This window comes from Phoca vitulina, unplaced genomic scaffold (assembly GCF_004348235.1).
Source record: "Phoca vitulina isolate PV1807 unplaced genomic scaffold, GSC_HSeal_1.0 scaffold31, whole genome shotgun sequence".
NCBI classification, from domain to species: domain Eukaryota; kingdom Metazoa; phylum Chordata; class Mammalia; order Carnivora; family Phocidae; genus Phoca; species Phoca vitulina.
This window is the reverse complement of record NW_022589734.1, coordinates 6,191,386-6,207,024: the sequence shown is the minus strand read 5'-3', so window position 1 is coordinate 6,207,024 and position 15,639 is coordinate 6,191,386. Positions and strand designations below refer to the sequence as shown.

The 15,639-nt window shown below is 37.8% G+C and overlaps 1 protein-coding gene across 16 annotated transcripts in view; it reads right to left on the bottom strand.

The window, feature by feature from the left end:
• Positions 1-15,639, bottom strand: part of FARS2 (phenylalanyl-tRNA synthetase 2, mitochondrial) — a 715,905-nt gene that overhangs the window by 521,913 nt on the left and 178,353 nt on the right. For all 16 annotated transcript variants that reach the window (XM_032424619.1, XM_032424618.1, XM_032424616.1 and 13 more), the window contains one exon: positions 1,333-1,492. In XM_032424619.1, coding sequence (XP_032280510.1) covers positions 1,333-1,492 — 160 coding nt within the window. The remainder of the gene's footprint in view (positions 1-1,332; positions 1,493-15,639) is intronic.

Here is a 15,639-nt window from a genome sequence, read left to right as displayed (position 1 = left end):
AAAAGAAATGAACTACTGATATACACTACAATATGGATGGATCTTAAAATAATTATAGTAAGCCCCACCCCCCCCAAAAAAATAGGGTACATATCATAGGATTCCATTTATAAAAATCTAGAAGGTATAAACTAATCAATAATAACAGAAGGTAGATCACTGATGTCCTGGGATAAGGAACCGTAAGGAAGAGCAGGAAGGAGAGATTATCAAGGAACAGAAAGAAACTTTTTTGGGTGATAGACATGTTCATTATCTTGATTCTGCTGGTGGTTTCATAGGTGCATACATATGTCAAAACTCATAAAAGAGCAGCTTGTACATTTTAAATATGTATCGCTTATTTTGTATCAATTATAACTCAATAAAGCTGTTCCTTAAAAAATTTTGTAAGAATAGTAGGAGAATAAGAGAATCCTAACCATGCTAGGCTTCTGTCTTCTAAACATCCTTTAAAAAATAGGTCACGATTGGGGTGCCTGGATGGCTCAGTCAGTTAAGCATCTGCCTTCAGAACATATCACGATCCCAGGGTCCTGGGATCGAACCCCACATCAGGCTCCTTGCTCGGCCGGGAGCCTGCTTCTCCCTCTCCCTCTGCCTGCCGCTTCCCCTGATTGTGCTCTCTCTCTCTCTCTCTCTCTCTCTGTCAGATAAGTAATTAAATCTTTAAAAAATAAAATAAATTAAAAAATAAAATACAGGTCACAATTAAAAAAAAAAATCCCCTAACCTTCTCTTTACATGTTTCTAAAAATAAGCAAAATACTGCCTCAAGTAAATTAGAAATAGTGAAGGGGGTGGGGGGCATTACAGACAAAAAATTATCCTGGAGATATAAGGGAGAGTAAATGACTAAAGTGAGAATCCAGGTCTTAAAAAGATTGTTCTGCCTCCAGGAAATTCACTGTTAATATGTTTGCTATTGATAACAGTAATCAGTATGCCAACATACAAAATTTTCCACTGGGCCAACTCACATGGTTGAGAATCTTGCCCCATCAATCCAAGTACTATATTAATGATAATGTAGTAATAAAATAATACTAATCAGCCAATAGACTTTCTCTCCACGATCCTAATCCATTATCATTCTTATCAAAGGCTGTAATCATTTTTCTTTCTCAAGTTAATTCCATTTTCATGTCCTCCTGCTCCTCAAGTGAAATGAACCAGCAAATCCATAAGTTCTACCTCACGGAGGATGAAAAACACTAAGCCACAACTTAGACTAAAAATATCTAGGCACACCTAGACTTAATGACTTCAAGAAAGATGGTATTTGTTAAATATTTAATCCCCCAAAGAAAGACAAAGTCATTTGATACCTACCATCTCCAAAAATATGTATCACAAGTTTGGTAAGTGTTTGCTTAAGGTCAAACTCGATGAGCTTCATGGCCTCCATGGTATGTGTCTCTTGTTTATAGGCAGAGCGAGAACTCTGTTCAAAGAGCTGTAGGCTTTCTCCATCCTTCATGCCAGCAAATAACTGTAAACCAAGAGAAATAACATGCATAAATAAAAATAGTATCCTGGCCAGCCTACATGAAAAAACATAGTGTGGGAATAAAATTCGTTAAGTCTTCTAGTCAATGAACATACTGAAAGTAACATTTATTTACTACTGACTTTGAACAAAGCACTGTGCTACATGTAATGGAGAGTCTTTAGGGAATTAAAATATGCTGTTCTGATCTTTTCTCATCTCTTCATTTTACTTTGGCTTAACTTATGGTCATTTCCTCAAAAGAGACATTATCTTCAATGCTAGTGCAAATATCAGTGAATCAGGCTTTCAGACTCTAAAATTATATTCCTGACCATCCTACAGAGTCCTTACAGTGTGACCTGAGACTATGTAAGAAAGTATAATCCAAGAATTAAATTCTGTAAAGTTCATGAAGGCAGGAAGCATGTTGGACTTTGCTTAACCTTGTTATCTCCAAAGCCCAGGACAGGACCTGAAACATATTTTTGCCATTTACTATCAGAGTGAACCAGGACAAGTATTATGGTAGATAAGTTTCAGGTAATGATTTGTAAAGTAGATATAATAACACTAAATTAAGAGACTTTGTGATAATTAAATAAATATATGAAAAGCATAGCACATTGCAATGGCTAAATAATTTTGATTATCATCACAATCATCATTATTAATCACACCTGTTATTAGTCATAAGCTGTTTTACCACTAAAATAAAGTGTCCCCATCTTTAACAACAAAGTAGATCTTCACCTTCTAGGAGAGGACTCAAGATGGATAACTGAGCAAATGAATCTATCATTCTTTCCACCTAATGTCCAAAAAAAAAAATTTTTTTAAATGTTTTAACAAAAAAAAGTCAACTGCTGTTTCCAGTAATATTGGGCTGAATAATTAGAACCTCATAAATCTACTAGAATATACAAAAATTCTTAAAAGCATAGAACTAACACAATAGAGAGGAATAACTTAAAACTGTACAAGAAAGCACAAAACCAGAAAGAAAAAAAAAAAAAAGCCCAGCATAAGCCAGAGAGAAACACTGAGAATATTTCCATATCCAATGTATCAACCGAAAAGCTGAATGTTGGTTGTGACAGCTTACCATGGCAAATAAGGCTCAAGTGAAAGTCCACAGTGCCTGACCAAGTTGGGCTATCAAATAAATAGTCCTAAAGGACTTATCCCGTGATAAGGATGAATACAATATTCTTGTACAGACTTGCAGTTAGGGGTCACATTACCTGGGCAAGAGATAGAACCTCAGGCTGTGAACATGGACTAAGGCAATCACAGACTGGTAGCTCCTCTAAGTGCCCAGCAAATCAAACCAAAATCTTCTCAGAAAAAAATTCTACCATCCTAGAACTCAAATTAGTCCTATGAGAGCTGAAGACAATGCAGCTGCCAAAGTCTATGCCTTTCAACACCTATTCTAAAAGTAACTGAGAACAAAAAAAGCAAATAAAACTATTAAACACCATGCCCTCACATGAAATAGACAATGCCCACATTTTAAAATGATTGCTCGTAAAAAGGAAGGAAGGAAGGAAGGAAGGAAGGAAGGAAGGAAGGAAGGAAGGAAGGAAGGAAGGAAGTCAGGCACGCAAGTTAAATAAATCCCAGAGAAAAGGAGCTATTATATTCGCATCCCACTTATTACCTTTGAGATAAGCCAGGGCAAGCTGAGAAAAATAGAGGGGAAGAGAGAAGGGGAACTAGTGAGGTATTAAAGTTGATCTAAAATCACCACTAGAAAGAGTAAGTGCCATAAGTGTGAAAGTACTACAAGTATTCTAGGAGATGTGACTAGGGACAAGGAAGGGACAGCATGACGAATTAAAAGTGACAGTCAGTCCTCAAAAGGCATGGTTACAAGGGAAGAGAAAAAGATGAAAATTACGAAAGACATCCTTTGGCAACTGGGTGGGGAGGAGTAAAAAAAAGCAAAAGAGAAAACTTAGAGTTCCATAAAATAAAGCAAACCTAAACACTTAGAGGATTTATAAAATCATTCCCTTCCCCACCTCACCAAAAAAAATCCAAAAAACACAAAAAATTCCACTGAAAACTCTGCACTTTGCTGCACTAACAGAAGAGGGCACCAAGACAACCTACAAATTCTTCTGAACAACCAAAAACCCACAAAAAGTAACAGAAGAAAATGAAATAAAGCTACAGAGAATTATTGCCGCCCCCCACAAAATCAGGAAACCATTCAATACAGTTGAACTGATGAAAATATAACCCTTTTCCCTTTTCCTCAAAAAGAAAGTCAAGAAGCAGCAGCAGAAGAAGGTTAAAATAATACTTTAAGACTAAATTAAATACACTAAAACAAGCATTTGGGGGTATAAATAACTGCTTGAGTCAGAAACTCAAAAATTAAGACAAAAATGTATGGAAAACAGGAAGAAATGAAAACAGAGTTGATTGAACTAAGGAAGGAAAGAGAAGAAATTTATCTCAGAATGTAAGTCTAAATTACAAAGTACACAGGAAAGAAAGGCCTCAGTGAAGATTTAATCAGGGCATTGAAGAAAAGCAGGAAGACAACCAAGGTAAGAACAATGAGGTGAAGAAAGAAGAGTCAAGAGAGAAAGTGGTGGAAACGGAAGCCATGCAAAGAAGGAATAACATGTATATAATTCGAAGTCCCTGAAAGAGGAGAAACAGAACGCAAGAGCAGAACTATTGTGCACTAGATAAAATAAGTACTTGAGAAAATACACCTGGGAGGACAAAACATAAGACATATGTTGGTAAACACTACCAGACCTAAAAGACGAAGAGGAAAAAAAATCCCCTAGGCCTCCAGGCAAAATGATCAAATTAATTAGAAAGGCAAAGAAATTAGACTAGCATCAGACTCTTCAAAACAACATACAAAACAGGGCAATAATGGAGCTATATTTTCAAACAATTCAATAATAATAAATTTTTTTCAAAAAACAAAGAAAAAGTTATGAACCAAGAATTTTATACCCAGCAACACTGGCTTTTGCATATCAGGTCTATAGAAAAAACTGTAAACATACAAGAACATGGGGAATTTCACATTAAAGAGCTCTTTTTGAAGAATTCACCAAAGCATCTTATTCAAGCAAAAGATAATTGGGAAATATTCAACCAAAAAAACCCACCACACATTAATGATGAATAACACATTAATGTATAAAATTATAGATTTGAGACTAAAAGAAAACAGAAATAATGGAACAAGAAATGGAAGGAGAGGGAGTAGAAGTGAAAAGTGAAATACACACATTGGTTACTGTATACAAGATAGGTAATAGTTAAAGACCACCTTTCAAACAAACTAGTAAGTTAATCAAGAAAACAGTGAAATGAGAGCTTTAAAAAGAAGTAAATACAAAAGTTACCGTTAAAACAGAACTATGAACCTTTCAGAAAGGCAAAAAATAATTTAAAAGCAAAAAACAAAATAGGAGGGAGGAGCAACAGGAGATTGAAGAAAAGAATAGCAGCAACTCTCCAAACAGAAAACCGACCACTTTCGGGAAGGTAGGACATGCAGAGAAGTGAATCCGAGGCACTATTCGGGAGGATAGACGGCTGGGGAGGGAGCCTCCATCAGCCGCTACTGGCAAGTGATAGACCAGCAGAGCACAAAATCGGAATTTTAGAAGTCGGCTCTGCTGAGGGACGACGCTCCAGTGGCTAAGCGGGGGGTGGAACCCTCACTGGGGCAGTGTGGTCTCAGGACCCTCGGGGTCACAGAGAGACCAGGGGTGCCTGAGTGCGGCAGAGCTCCCAGGTATCAGAGCAGGGAAGCCGCTGCCGAGATGGAGCTGAGGAGTGAGCTCTCAGCTCGGGGTTGCCATAAACCGTGATCCGCGGCACAGTCGGGCCACTGCTCCTCCAGCAGGGACCCAACAAGCGGCAGATCCAGGGAGACTCCCCTTCCTCCCCCGGGAGGAGCGGCACAGTAGCGCAACGCAGAGATCTGCTGGGTTTGGAGACTCCACACAGGGTCGGGTGCCAGATAAAGAAATGCTCAGTCACAGGCCGGGCGGGTGAGCACAGAGTGCGGCCGGAGACCGGGGAGACGGGAGTGACTGACTGCTTTTCTCTGGTGGCTCACTGAGGAGTGGGGCCCTGAGTTCTCAGCTCCTCTGAGGCAGAGATTGGGAAGCCGCCATTTTCACTCCCATCCTCCAAAGCTGTACGGAAAGCTTGCAGGGAACAAAAGCTCCTGAGAGCAAACCCAAGCAGATTACTTAGCCCGGACCTGGCAAGGGTGGGGCAATTCCGCCTCTAGCAAAGACATTTGGGGACCACTGCAACAGGCCCCTCCCCCAGAAGATCAGCAAGAACAGCGAGCCAAGACCAAGTTTACCAATGAATGAGAACAGCAGAACTCAAGCACTAGGGGAATACTGCACATAGAATTCATGGCTTTTTCCCCATGATTCTCCAGTCTTTCAAAGTTAATTTTTTTTTAACTTTCTTTTTCTTTTTTGTTTTTCAATTTATCTTTTTCCCTTTTTCAACCAACATCTTATCAATCGCTTGTTTACAAAATCTTCTTTATTTTTCATTTTTAGAGTCATATTCTATCCCTTCATAGTAGTTAACTTTATTTATATATATATATATATATATATATATATATATATAAGTTGTTCTCTCTTTAAAATTTTGGGATATAGTTTCTTCTAACAGCCCAAAATATACCCTAAATCTCTAGTGTATGCCTTTGTTCTAGTCTCCTGCCTGATCACATTCTCTTTTTTTTTTTAAATCCTCTTCTTTCTTTTTTCAACCAAATTCTTATCTTATCAATTCCTTATATAAAATCATTTATAATTTTCATCTTTATAGTCATATTCCATCCCTTCATCGTACTAACCCTTATTTTTGTACATATATAAGATTTTCTTTCTTTAAAATTTTGAAAGGCACTTTCTTCTAACAGACCAACTGCCTTCGGCTCAGGTCATGATCCCAGGGTCCTGGGATCGAGTCCCGCCTCGGGCTCCCTGCTCCTTGGGAGCCTTTTTCTGTCTCTCTCTCTCTCTCTCTGTCTCTCATGAATAAATAAATAAAAATAAATAAAAAAATCTTCTAACAGACCAAAATATGCCCAAAATCTAGTGTGTGGCACTGATCTATGCACCAGCCTGATCATATTTGATCATATTCTGGTTTTTTTTTTTGGTCTGTTTTTATCTTTTTCTTTTTCTTTTTTCTTTCTTTCCCTTTCTTTTCCCCCGGTGTCAGGTCTCTTCTGATTTGTTTAGTGTATATTTTTCGGGGGATGTTGTTAGCCTGTTAGCATTTTGTTCCCTCATTCATCTACTCTCCTCTGGACAAAATGACAAGACGGAAAAAAATCACCTCAAAAAAAAGAACAAGAGGCAGTAAGACTGCCAGGGACCTAATCAATATGGACATTAGTAAGATATCGGAACTAGAGTTCAGAATGATGATTTTAAAGATACTAGCTGGAATTGAAAAAGGCATGGAAGATATTAGAGAAACCCTTTCTGGAGAAATAAAAGAACTAAAGTCTGACCAAGTTGAAATCAAAAAGGCTATTAATGAGGTGCAATCAAAAAAATGGAGGCTCTAACTGCTAGGATAAATGAGGCAGAAGAGAGAGTTAGTGATATAGAAGACCAAATGATGGAAAATAAAGAAGCCGAGAAAAAGATATAAACAACTACTGGAACACGAGGGAAGAATTCGAGAGGTAAGTGATACCATAAGATGAAACAATATTAGAATAATTGGGATCCCAGAAGAAGAAGAAAGAGAGACAGGGGCAGAAGGTGTATTGGAGCAAATTATAGCAGAGAACTTCCCTAATTTGGGGAAGGAAACAGGCATCAAAATCCAGGAGGCACAGAGAACCCCTCTCAAAATCAATAAAAATAGGTCAACACCCCGACATCTAATAGTAAAACTTATGAGTCTCAGAGACAAAGAGAAAATCCTGAAAGCAGCTCGGGACAAGAGATCTGTAACCTACAATGGTAAAAACATTCGATTGGCAACAGACCTATCCACAGAGACCTGGCAGGCCAGAAAGGACTGGCATGATATATTCAGAGCACTAAATGAGAAAAATATGCAGCCAAGAATACTGTATCCAGCTAGGCTGTCATTGAAAATAGAAGGAGAGATAAAAAGCTTCCAGGACAAACAAAAGCTAAAGGAATTTGCAAACACGAAACTACAAGAAATATTGAAAGGTGTCCTCTAAGCAAAGAGAGAGCCTAAAAGTAACATAGACCAGAAAGGAACACAGACAATATACAGTAACAGTCACAATGTACAGGCAATACAATGGCACTAAATTCATATTTTTCAATACTTACCCTGAATGTAAATGGGCTAAATGCCCCAATCAAAAAACACGGGCTATCAGACTGGATAAAAATACAAGACCCATCGATATGCTGTCTGCAAGAGACTCATTTTAGACCCAAAGACACCCCCCAGATTGAAAGTGAAGGTGGGGAAAGCCATTTACCATGCTAATGGTCACCAAAAGAAAGCTGGGGTGGCAATCCTTGTATCAGACAAATTAGATTTTAAACCAAAGACTATAATAAGAGATGAGGAAGGACACTATATCCTACTTAAAGGGTCTATCCAAAAAGATCTAATAATTGTAAATATCTATGCCCCTAACATGGGAGCAGCCAATTATATGAGTCAATTAATAACAAAAGCAAAGAAACACATCAACAACAATACAATAATAGTGGGGCACTTTAACCCCCCTCACTGAAATGGACAGATCATCTAAGCAAAAAAGGAAATAAAGACTTTAAATGACACACTGGACCAAATGGACTTCACAGATATATTCAGAACATTCCATCCCAAAGCAACAGAATACACATTCGTCTCTAGTGCCCATGGAACATTCTCCAGAATAGATCACATCCTAGGTCACAAATCAGGTCTCAACTGGTACCAAAAGACTGGGATCATTCCTTGCATATTTTCAGACCACAGTGCTTTGAAACTAGAACTCAATCACAAGAGGAAAGTCGGAAAGAACTCAAATACATGGAGGCTAAAGAGCATCCTACTAAAGAATGAATGGGTCAACCAGGAAATTAAAGAAGAATTTAAAAAATTCATGGAAACCAATGAAAATGAAAACACAACTATTCAAAAGCAAAGCTGGCGGCATCCCAATTCCGGACTTCAAGCTCTATTACAAAGCTCTCATCATCAAGACAGTATGGTACTGGCACAAAAACAGACACATAGATCAATGGAACAGAATAGAGAGCCCAGAAACGGACCCTCAACTCTATGGTCAACTCATCTTCGACAAAGCAGGAAAGATTGTCCAATGGAAAAAAGACAGTCTCTTTAACAAATGGTGTTGGGAAAATTAGATAGCCACATGCAGAAGAATGAAACTGGACCATTTCCTTACACCACACACAAAAATAGACTCAAAATGGTTGAAAGACCTAAATGTGAGACAGGAGTCCCTCAAAATCCTAAAGGAAAACACAGGCAGCAACCTCTTCGACCTCAGCCGCAGCAACTTCTTCCTAGAAACATCGCCAAAGGCAAGAGAAGCAAGGGCAAAAATGAACTATTGGGACTGCATCAAGATAAAAAGCTTTTGCACAGCAAAAGAAACAGTCAACAAAACCAAAAGACAACCGACACAATAGGAGAAGATATTTGCAAATGACATATCAGATAAAGGGCTAGTATCCAAAATCTATAAAGAACTTCTTAAACTCAACATCCAAAGAACAAATGATCCAATCAAGAAATGGGCAGAAGACATGAACAGACATTTCTGCAAAGAAGACATGCAAATAGCCAACAGACACATGAAAAAGTTCTCAACATCACTCGGCATCAGGGAAATCCAAATCAAAAACTCAATGAGATACCACCTCACACCAGTCAGAATGGCTAAAATTAACAAGTCAGGAAATGACAGATGTTGGCAGGGATGTGGAGAAAGGGGAACCCTCCCACACTGTTGGTGGGAATGCAAGCTGGTGTAGCCACTCTGGAAAACAGTATGGAGCTTCCTCAAAAAGTTGAAAATAGGGGGCGCCTGGGTGGCTCAGTCGTTAAGCGTCTGCCTTTGGCTCAGGTCATGATCCCAGGGTCCTGGGATCGAGCCCCGCATCGGGCTCCCTGCTCAGCCGGGAGCCTGCTTCTCCCTCTCCCGCTCCCCCTGCTTGTGTTCCCTCTCTCACTGTGTCTCTCTCTGTCAAATAAATAAATAAAATCTTAAAAAAAAAAAAAAAAAGTTGAAAATAGAGCTACCATATGAACCAGCAATTGCACTACTGGGTATTTACACCAAAGATACAAATGTAGGGATCCGAAGGGGTACGTGCACCCCGATGTTTATAGCAGCAATGTCCACAATAGCCAAACTGTGGAAAGAGCCAAGATGTCCATCGACAGATGAATGGATAAAGAAGAGGTGGTATATGTATACAATGGAATATTATGAAGCCATCAAAAGGAATGAAATCTTGCCATTTGCAACGATGTGGATGGAACTGGAGAGTATTATGCTGAGCAAAATAAGTCAATCAGAGAAAGACATGTATCATATGACCTCACTGATATGAGGAATTCTTAATCTCAAGAAACAAACAGGGGTGCTGGAGTGGTGGGGGGGTGGGAGGAGGGATGGGGTGGCTGGGTGATGGACATTGGGGAGGGTATGTGCTGTGGTGAGCGCTGTGAATTGTGTAAGACTGTTGAATCACAGACCTGTACCTCTGAAACAAATAATACATCATATGTTAAAAAAAAAAAGAAGCAGAAGAAGATAGCAGGAAGGGAAGAATGAAGGGGGGGAAATCAGAGGGGGAGATGAACCATGAGAGACTATGGACTCTGAGAAACAAACTGAGGGTTCTAGAGAAGAGGGGGTGGGGGGATGGGTTAGCCTAGTTATGGGTATTAAAGAGGGCATGTATTGCATGGAGCACTGGGTGTTATACTCAATCAAGGAATCATGGAACACTACGTCAAAAACTAATGATGTAATGTATGGTGATTAACATAACATAAAAAAAATAAGTAAAAAATAAAATAAAATAAAATATATCTGGTAGAGAAGGAAATATGCTGAATATAAAATAATACATAACTACACAATATTATGACAAAGTTGAGACCAAACATATCAGACATATCAATATGTGTGAATGGACTTGATTCACCTCGTCTAAAAGAAACAAAACAAGACATTAAATATGATCACAAAGCAGGACCCAACTATATGCTGTTTATAAGAAACACACCTAAAACAATGTTAAAAATAAAGGAACAGAGAGAGTATAACAAACAAATGGAAACAAAACATTAAGCACAGCAATCATGAAATCAGAAAAGGTAAAATTCAAGCAAAAAAAAAACCAAAAAAACCACTAAACATGAAAAAGAAGACATATTAATTCTAAAATTTTCAAATCACGGGGCACCAGCGGCTCAGTTAAGCATCTGACTTCGGCTCAGGTCATGATCCCAGGGTCCTGGGATCGAGCCCCACATCGGGCTCCCTGTTCAATGGGAAACCGGCATCTCCCTCTCCTGCTCCCCCTGCTTGTGCTCACTCGCTCTCTTTCTCTCTCTCTCTGTCAAATAAATAAATAAAATCTTTAAAAATAAATAAAATTTTCAAATCATAATGAATACACAGTACTTACCAATATTTACAAATCAAATAAGACAGTAACCACATTATTTAGAAAAATCCTTAGGAGATGCAAAAGACACACTTAGACACACTAATACTGGGAGAATTTAATACACCATTCTTAGTATAAAATCAAGTACACAAAATCAACTAAGAAGACAGAAGGCCTAAAAAACATAACTAATAAAGGGAATTATATATATATATATCTTGCTCCCCTAACGTATAAAATACACTTTCATCTCAAGGACCCAGACAACATGAACAAAAATTGATCATACATCAGACTGCAATAAAAATGTAAGTATGTTCCATTAGGAAGAAATAAGAAGTATGTCCGTCCCATAATAAGAAATAATAAGCTACATTCTGACTGTAATACTACAAACTAAAATCCATTAACAAAAAAGAAGAAAACACACAGGCCCTTCTACATGGAAATTAAAAAAAAGAAAAAGAAAGAAAAAATTTTCTAGGCAACAATAGGACAAAGGGCAATACCCAAATAAATAAGGAACTTTTAAGAATTGACAAAACGTCACTAGAAAAATGAGTAAAATACATGAGTACACAATTCACCAAAAAACGATATGAAAATGACCCTTAACATGTGAAAGATATTCAAAAGAGAAATGCAAATTAAAACAACACTGGCATATTATTTCTAATCTATGACATTAGTAGAAATTAAAAAGCAAAACACATTCTTCTGGTGGGGCTTGGGAAAACTTGTACTCACATAGATTGTTGACAGAAATATAGACACTGGTAGAACCCTTTTGGTGGCAAATTTGGCAATATCTAATGAAACTATATATGTGTTCACCTCCTGACCCAATCCTTCCACTTCTATTTACCCTGAAGATAAACCTCCAGATCTAATACCTATGTTCAAGGTTTTCATTGTAGCATTGTTTGTAACTACAACATACTGGAAACAAAGAAATGTCCAAAAATAACAGAGAAGTTAAACTATGATCTATCCATACAATGGAGTACTTTGCAGATACAACAAAGAATGAAGACCTCTCTGAACTGATATGCAATGATTCCCAAGGTACAATGTTAAGTGAAAAAAGCAAAGTGCAAAAAAAGCACATATCATATGCTACTTTTAAAAAAATCAATTATGCAGGGCACCTGGGTGGCTCAGTCAGTTAAGCATCTACCTTCAGCTCAGGTCATGATCCTAGGGCCCTGGGATCAAGCCCCGCATCGGGATCCCTGCTCAGTAGGGAGTCTGCTTCTCCCTCTCTGTTCTCTCTCTCTCAAATAAATAAATAAAATATTTTTAAAAAGTCAATTATGTTGCTTTTCATGTAAAAAAGGGGCAAATTATAAAATGTACACAAATCTGTTCATTTGTATAAAACAAAAATGAAAAAACAGCATAGAAAAGATGAACCACAAACTAAGAGACTAATTTTGTAAAGGAAAGTAGGTGGTAACACAATGCAGACCGAAAAGGGGCGCCTGGGTGGCTCAGTCATTAAGCGTCTGCCTTCGGCTCAGGTCATGATCCCAGGGTCCTGGGATCGAGCTCCGCATCGGGCTCCCTGCTCAGCGGGAAGCCTGCTTCTCCCTCTCCCACTCCCCCTGCTTGTGTTCCCTCTCTCACTGTGTCTCTCTCTGTCAAATAAAATCTTTAAAAAAAAAAAAAACAATGCAGACCAAAAAGACTCGGTGAGTGGAAACAGAGTAAAAAGAAGGAGGTGGTGGGAGTGGGGATGAGACGAGAGTAACTTTTCGAAGTAAACTTTTTTGTATAGTTCTGACTTTTAGAATCATGGTGATATTTTATCTACTCAAAAAATTAAAAATAATAATTAAAATCCACCCAGACATGTTGAGAACTCAAAATGGAATACCATCAGTAACAACAGAGCTAATTCTATTCTTAATAAATAACACTGCCATACTGAAGAGGGTAGAAAAGAACTGACCAAAGTAAATTTGAAAAGTTATCTTAACTATTTTCTTAAACACAAAATAATAGCAAATACTGTATGCCAGCATGTAAATTTTTTTTCCACAGAAGTATATGTTAACATTTCTGAAACTACCCAATGTTTATTCTAGAACTGATCAAGTAAGCAAATATATTGTGGATAAGGAGAACCAGGTTATTAACTCTGTCCAAAAACAAAAACATGAGGAGAGCTAGAAAGACTCATGTCATAATGAGATGGAATGGAGGTATCCATATAAATTCATATTTTTTACACATACACAGATTTATAAATAAATAAAAGTACATGTACATCTATTTCCTAGTTCTGGCCATTGACAGAAGCAATGGACATCCCAATAGCAATAATATAATCAAGGCTGGGTTTCTAAACACCATTTTTTAATGAAAAAGCAGGGCTCCTTAAAAAAATGAATGATTCCAGGGCTGGGGCAGGGAAAGCACACCATGAACCTGAGATACGATGTGGGGCCAAAAAATGATGTAAACGTGTCAAAAGAAACAGGAGACTACTTGAAGGGGCTCCCAATGGGCAAACAGGGGTCAAAATAAATAATTTTAGTAAGGAACAATAACCCACAAAATAAATATCCACAAAGTCATACTGATATAATTAATTGAATAAATATATATGAGAGAAGGTAAAGGCCTTCCTAATAATAAAATTCTAAACAACTTAAGAAGAAATGATGGACAAAGAAAATGACCATTTGGCAAACACCAAAGTAGTAATCATTTCAGGCAATAATTATCAATGGATTCTAAAGTTAGTAGGGCTAAATATAATGAGAAAGAGGATATTTACATAGCTTCAGTTCTTCGTATTTTTAATTGATTTTTTTAATTGACTCTTATGGAGTCTTTATATATTTTGGGTACTAACCCAAATTAATATTTCTGGTTTTGGCAGTTTATTACTAGTGTATAGAAACATAACAGATTTTTGTATATTGATTTTTCATCCTGCAACTTCACTGAATTTATTAATTAGTTCTAGCAGTTTTTTGGCTGCGTCTTTATGGATTACTATAAATAATATCATGTCATCTGCAAATAAAGATAGTTTTACTTCTTGCTTTCCAATTTGGATACCTTTTTTGGGTCTAATTGCTCTGGATAGGACTTCCAGTAATATGTTAAATGAAAGTGACAAGAAGAGTCATCCTTGTCTAGTTCTTGATCTTAGAAAAAAACAAAAAAAAAAGCTTTCAGTTTTTCATCATTGAGTGTGATGTTAGTTGTGGGTTTGTCATATATGGCCTTTATTACATGGAGGTACATACACTCTATACATATTTTGTTGAGAGTTTTTACCATAAACGGATGTTGAATTTTGTCAAATGCTTTTTCTACATCTATTGAGATCATATGATTTTATCCTTCATTATGGTGATATAGTGTCTCACATTGATTTACAGATGTTGAACCATCCCTGAAACCCTAGAATAAATCCCATTTGGCCACAGTGTATGATCCCTTTAATGCACTGCTGAATTCAGTTTGCTAATATTTGTTGGGGATTCCTGCATCTATGCTCAACAGGGATAACAGCCTGCACTATAGTCATACCTCATTTTTTGTGCTTCATCTTCTTACACTTCACAGAAATTGCATTTTTTACAAATTGAAGGTTCGAGACTTCATTGGAGAAGTAATGTGTGGTGGAAATAGCAAGAGAACTAGAATTAGAATTGGAGCCTGAAGATGGGGCAGAACTGCTGCCATCGCATGACAAACTTGAACAGATGAGGAGTTGCTTCTTACAGATGAGCAAAGAAAGTGGTTTCCTGACATGGCACCTACTCCAGGGAAGATACCGTGAAGACTGTTGCGATAACAACAGAGGACTTAGAATATGACATAACTTAGTGATAAGGCAGTGGCAGGGGGTGAGAAAATGGACTCCAGTTTTAAAAGAAGTTCAACTATCGGTAAAATGCTATCAAACAGCATTGCATGTTAGAGAAATCAATTGTGAGAGGAAGAGTCAATTGATGCTGCAAACTTCATCATTGTCTTATTTTAAGAAATTGTCACAGCCACCCCAACTTTCAGCAACCACCAGCCTAAACGGTCAGCAGCCAGCAACAGAGACAAGACCATCCACCAGCAAAAAGATTACAACTCACTGAAAGCTCAGATGATGCTTAGCATTTTTTAGCAATAAAGAATTTTTAATTAGGGTATGTACATTGGGGTTTTTTTTAGACATAATGCTATTGCACACTTAATAGACTACAGTATACCACAAACATAAATTTTATGTGCACTAGGAATCCAAAAAAATCATTTGACTCACTTTATTGTGATATTCACTTTATTATGGTGGTCTGGAACTGCACCTGAAATATCTCTAAAGAACGACTGTAGGGGTGCCTGGGTGGCTCAGTCGGTTGGGCATCTGCCTTTGGCTCAGGTCATGATCCCAGGGTTCTGGGATCGAGTCCCGCATTGGGCTCCTTGCTCAGGGGGGAGTCTGCTCCTCCCTCTGCCTGCCGCTCCCGCCCT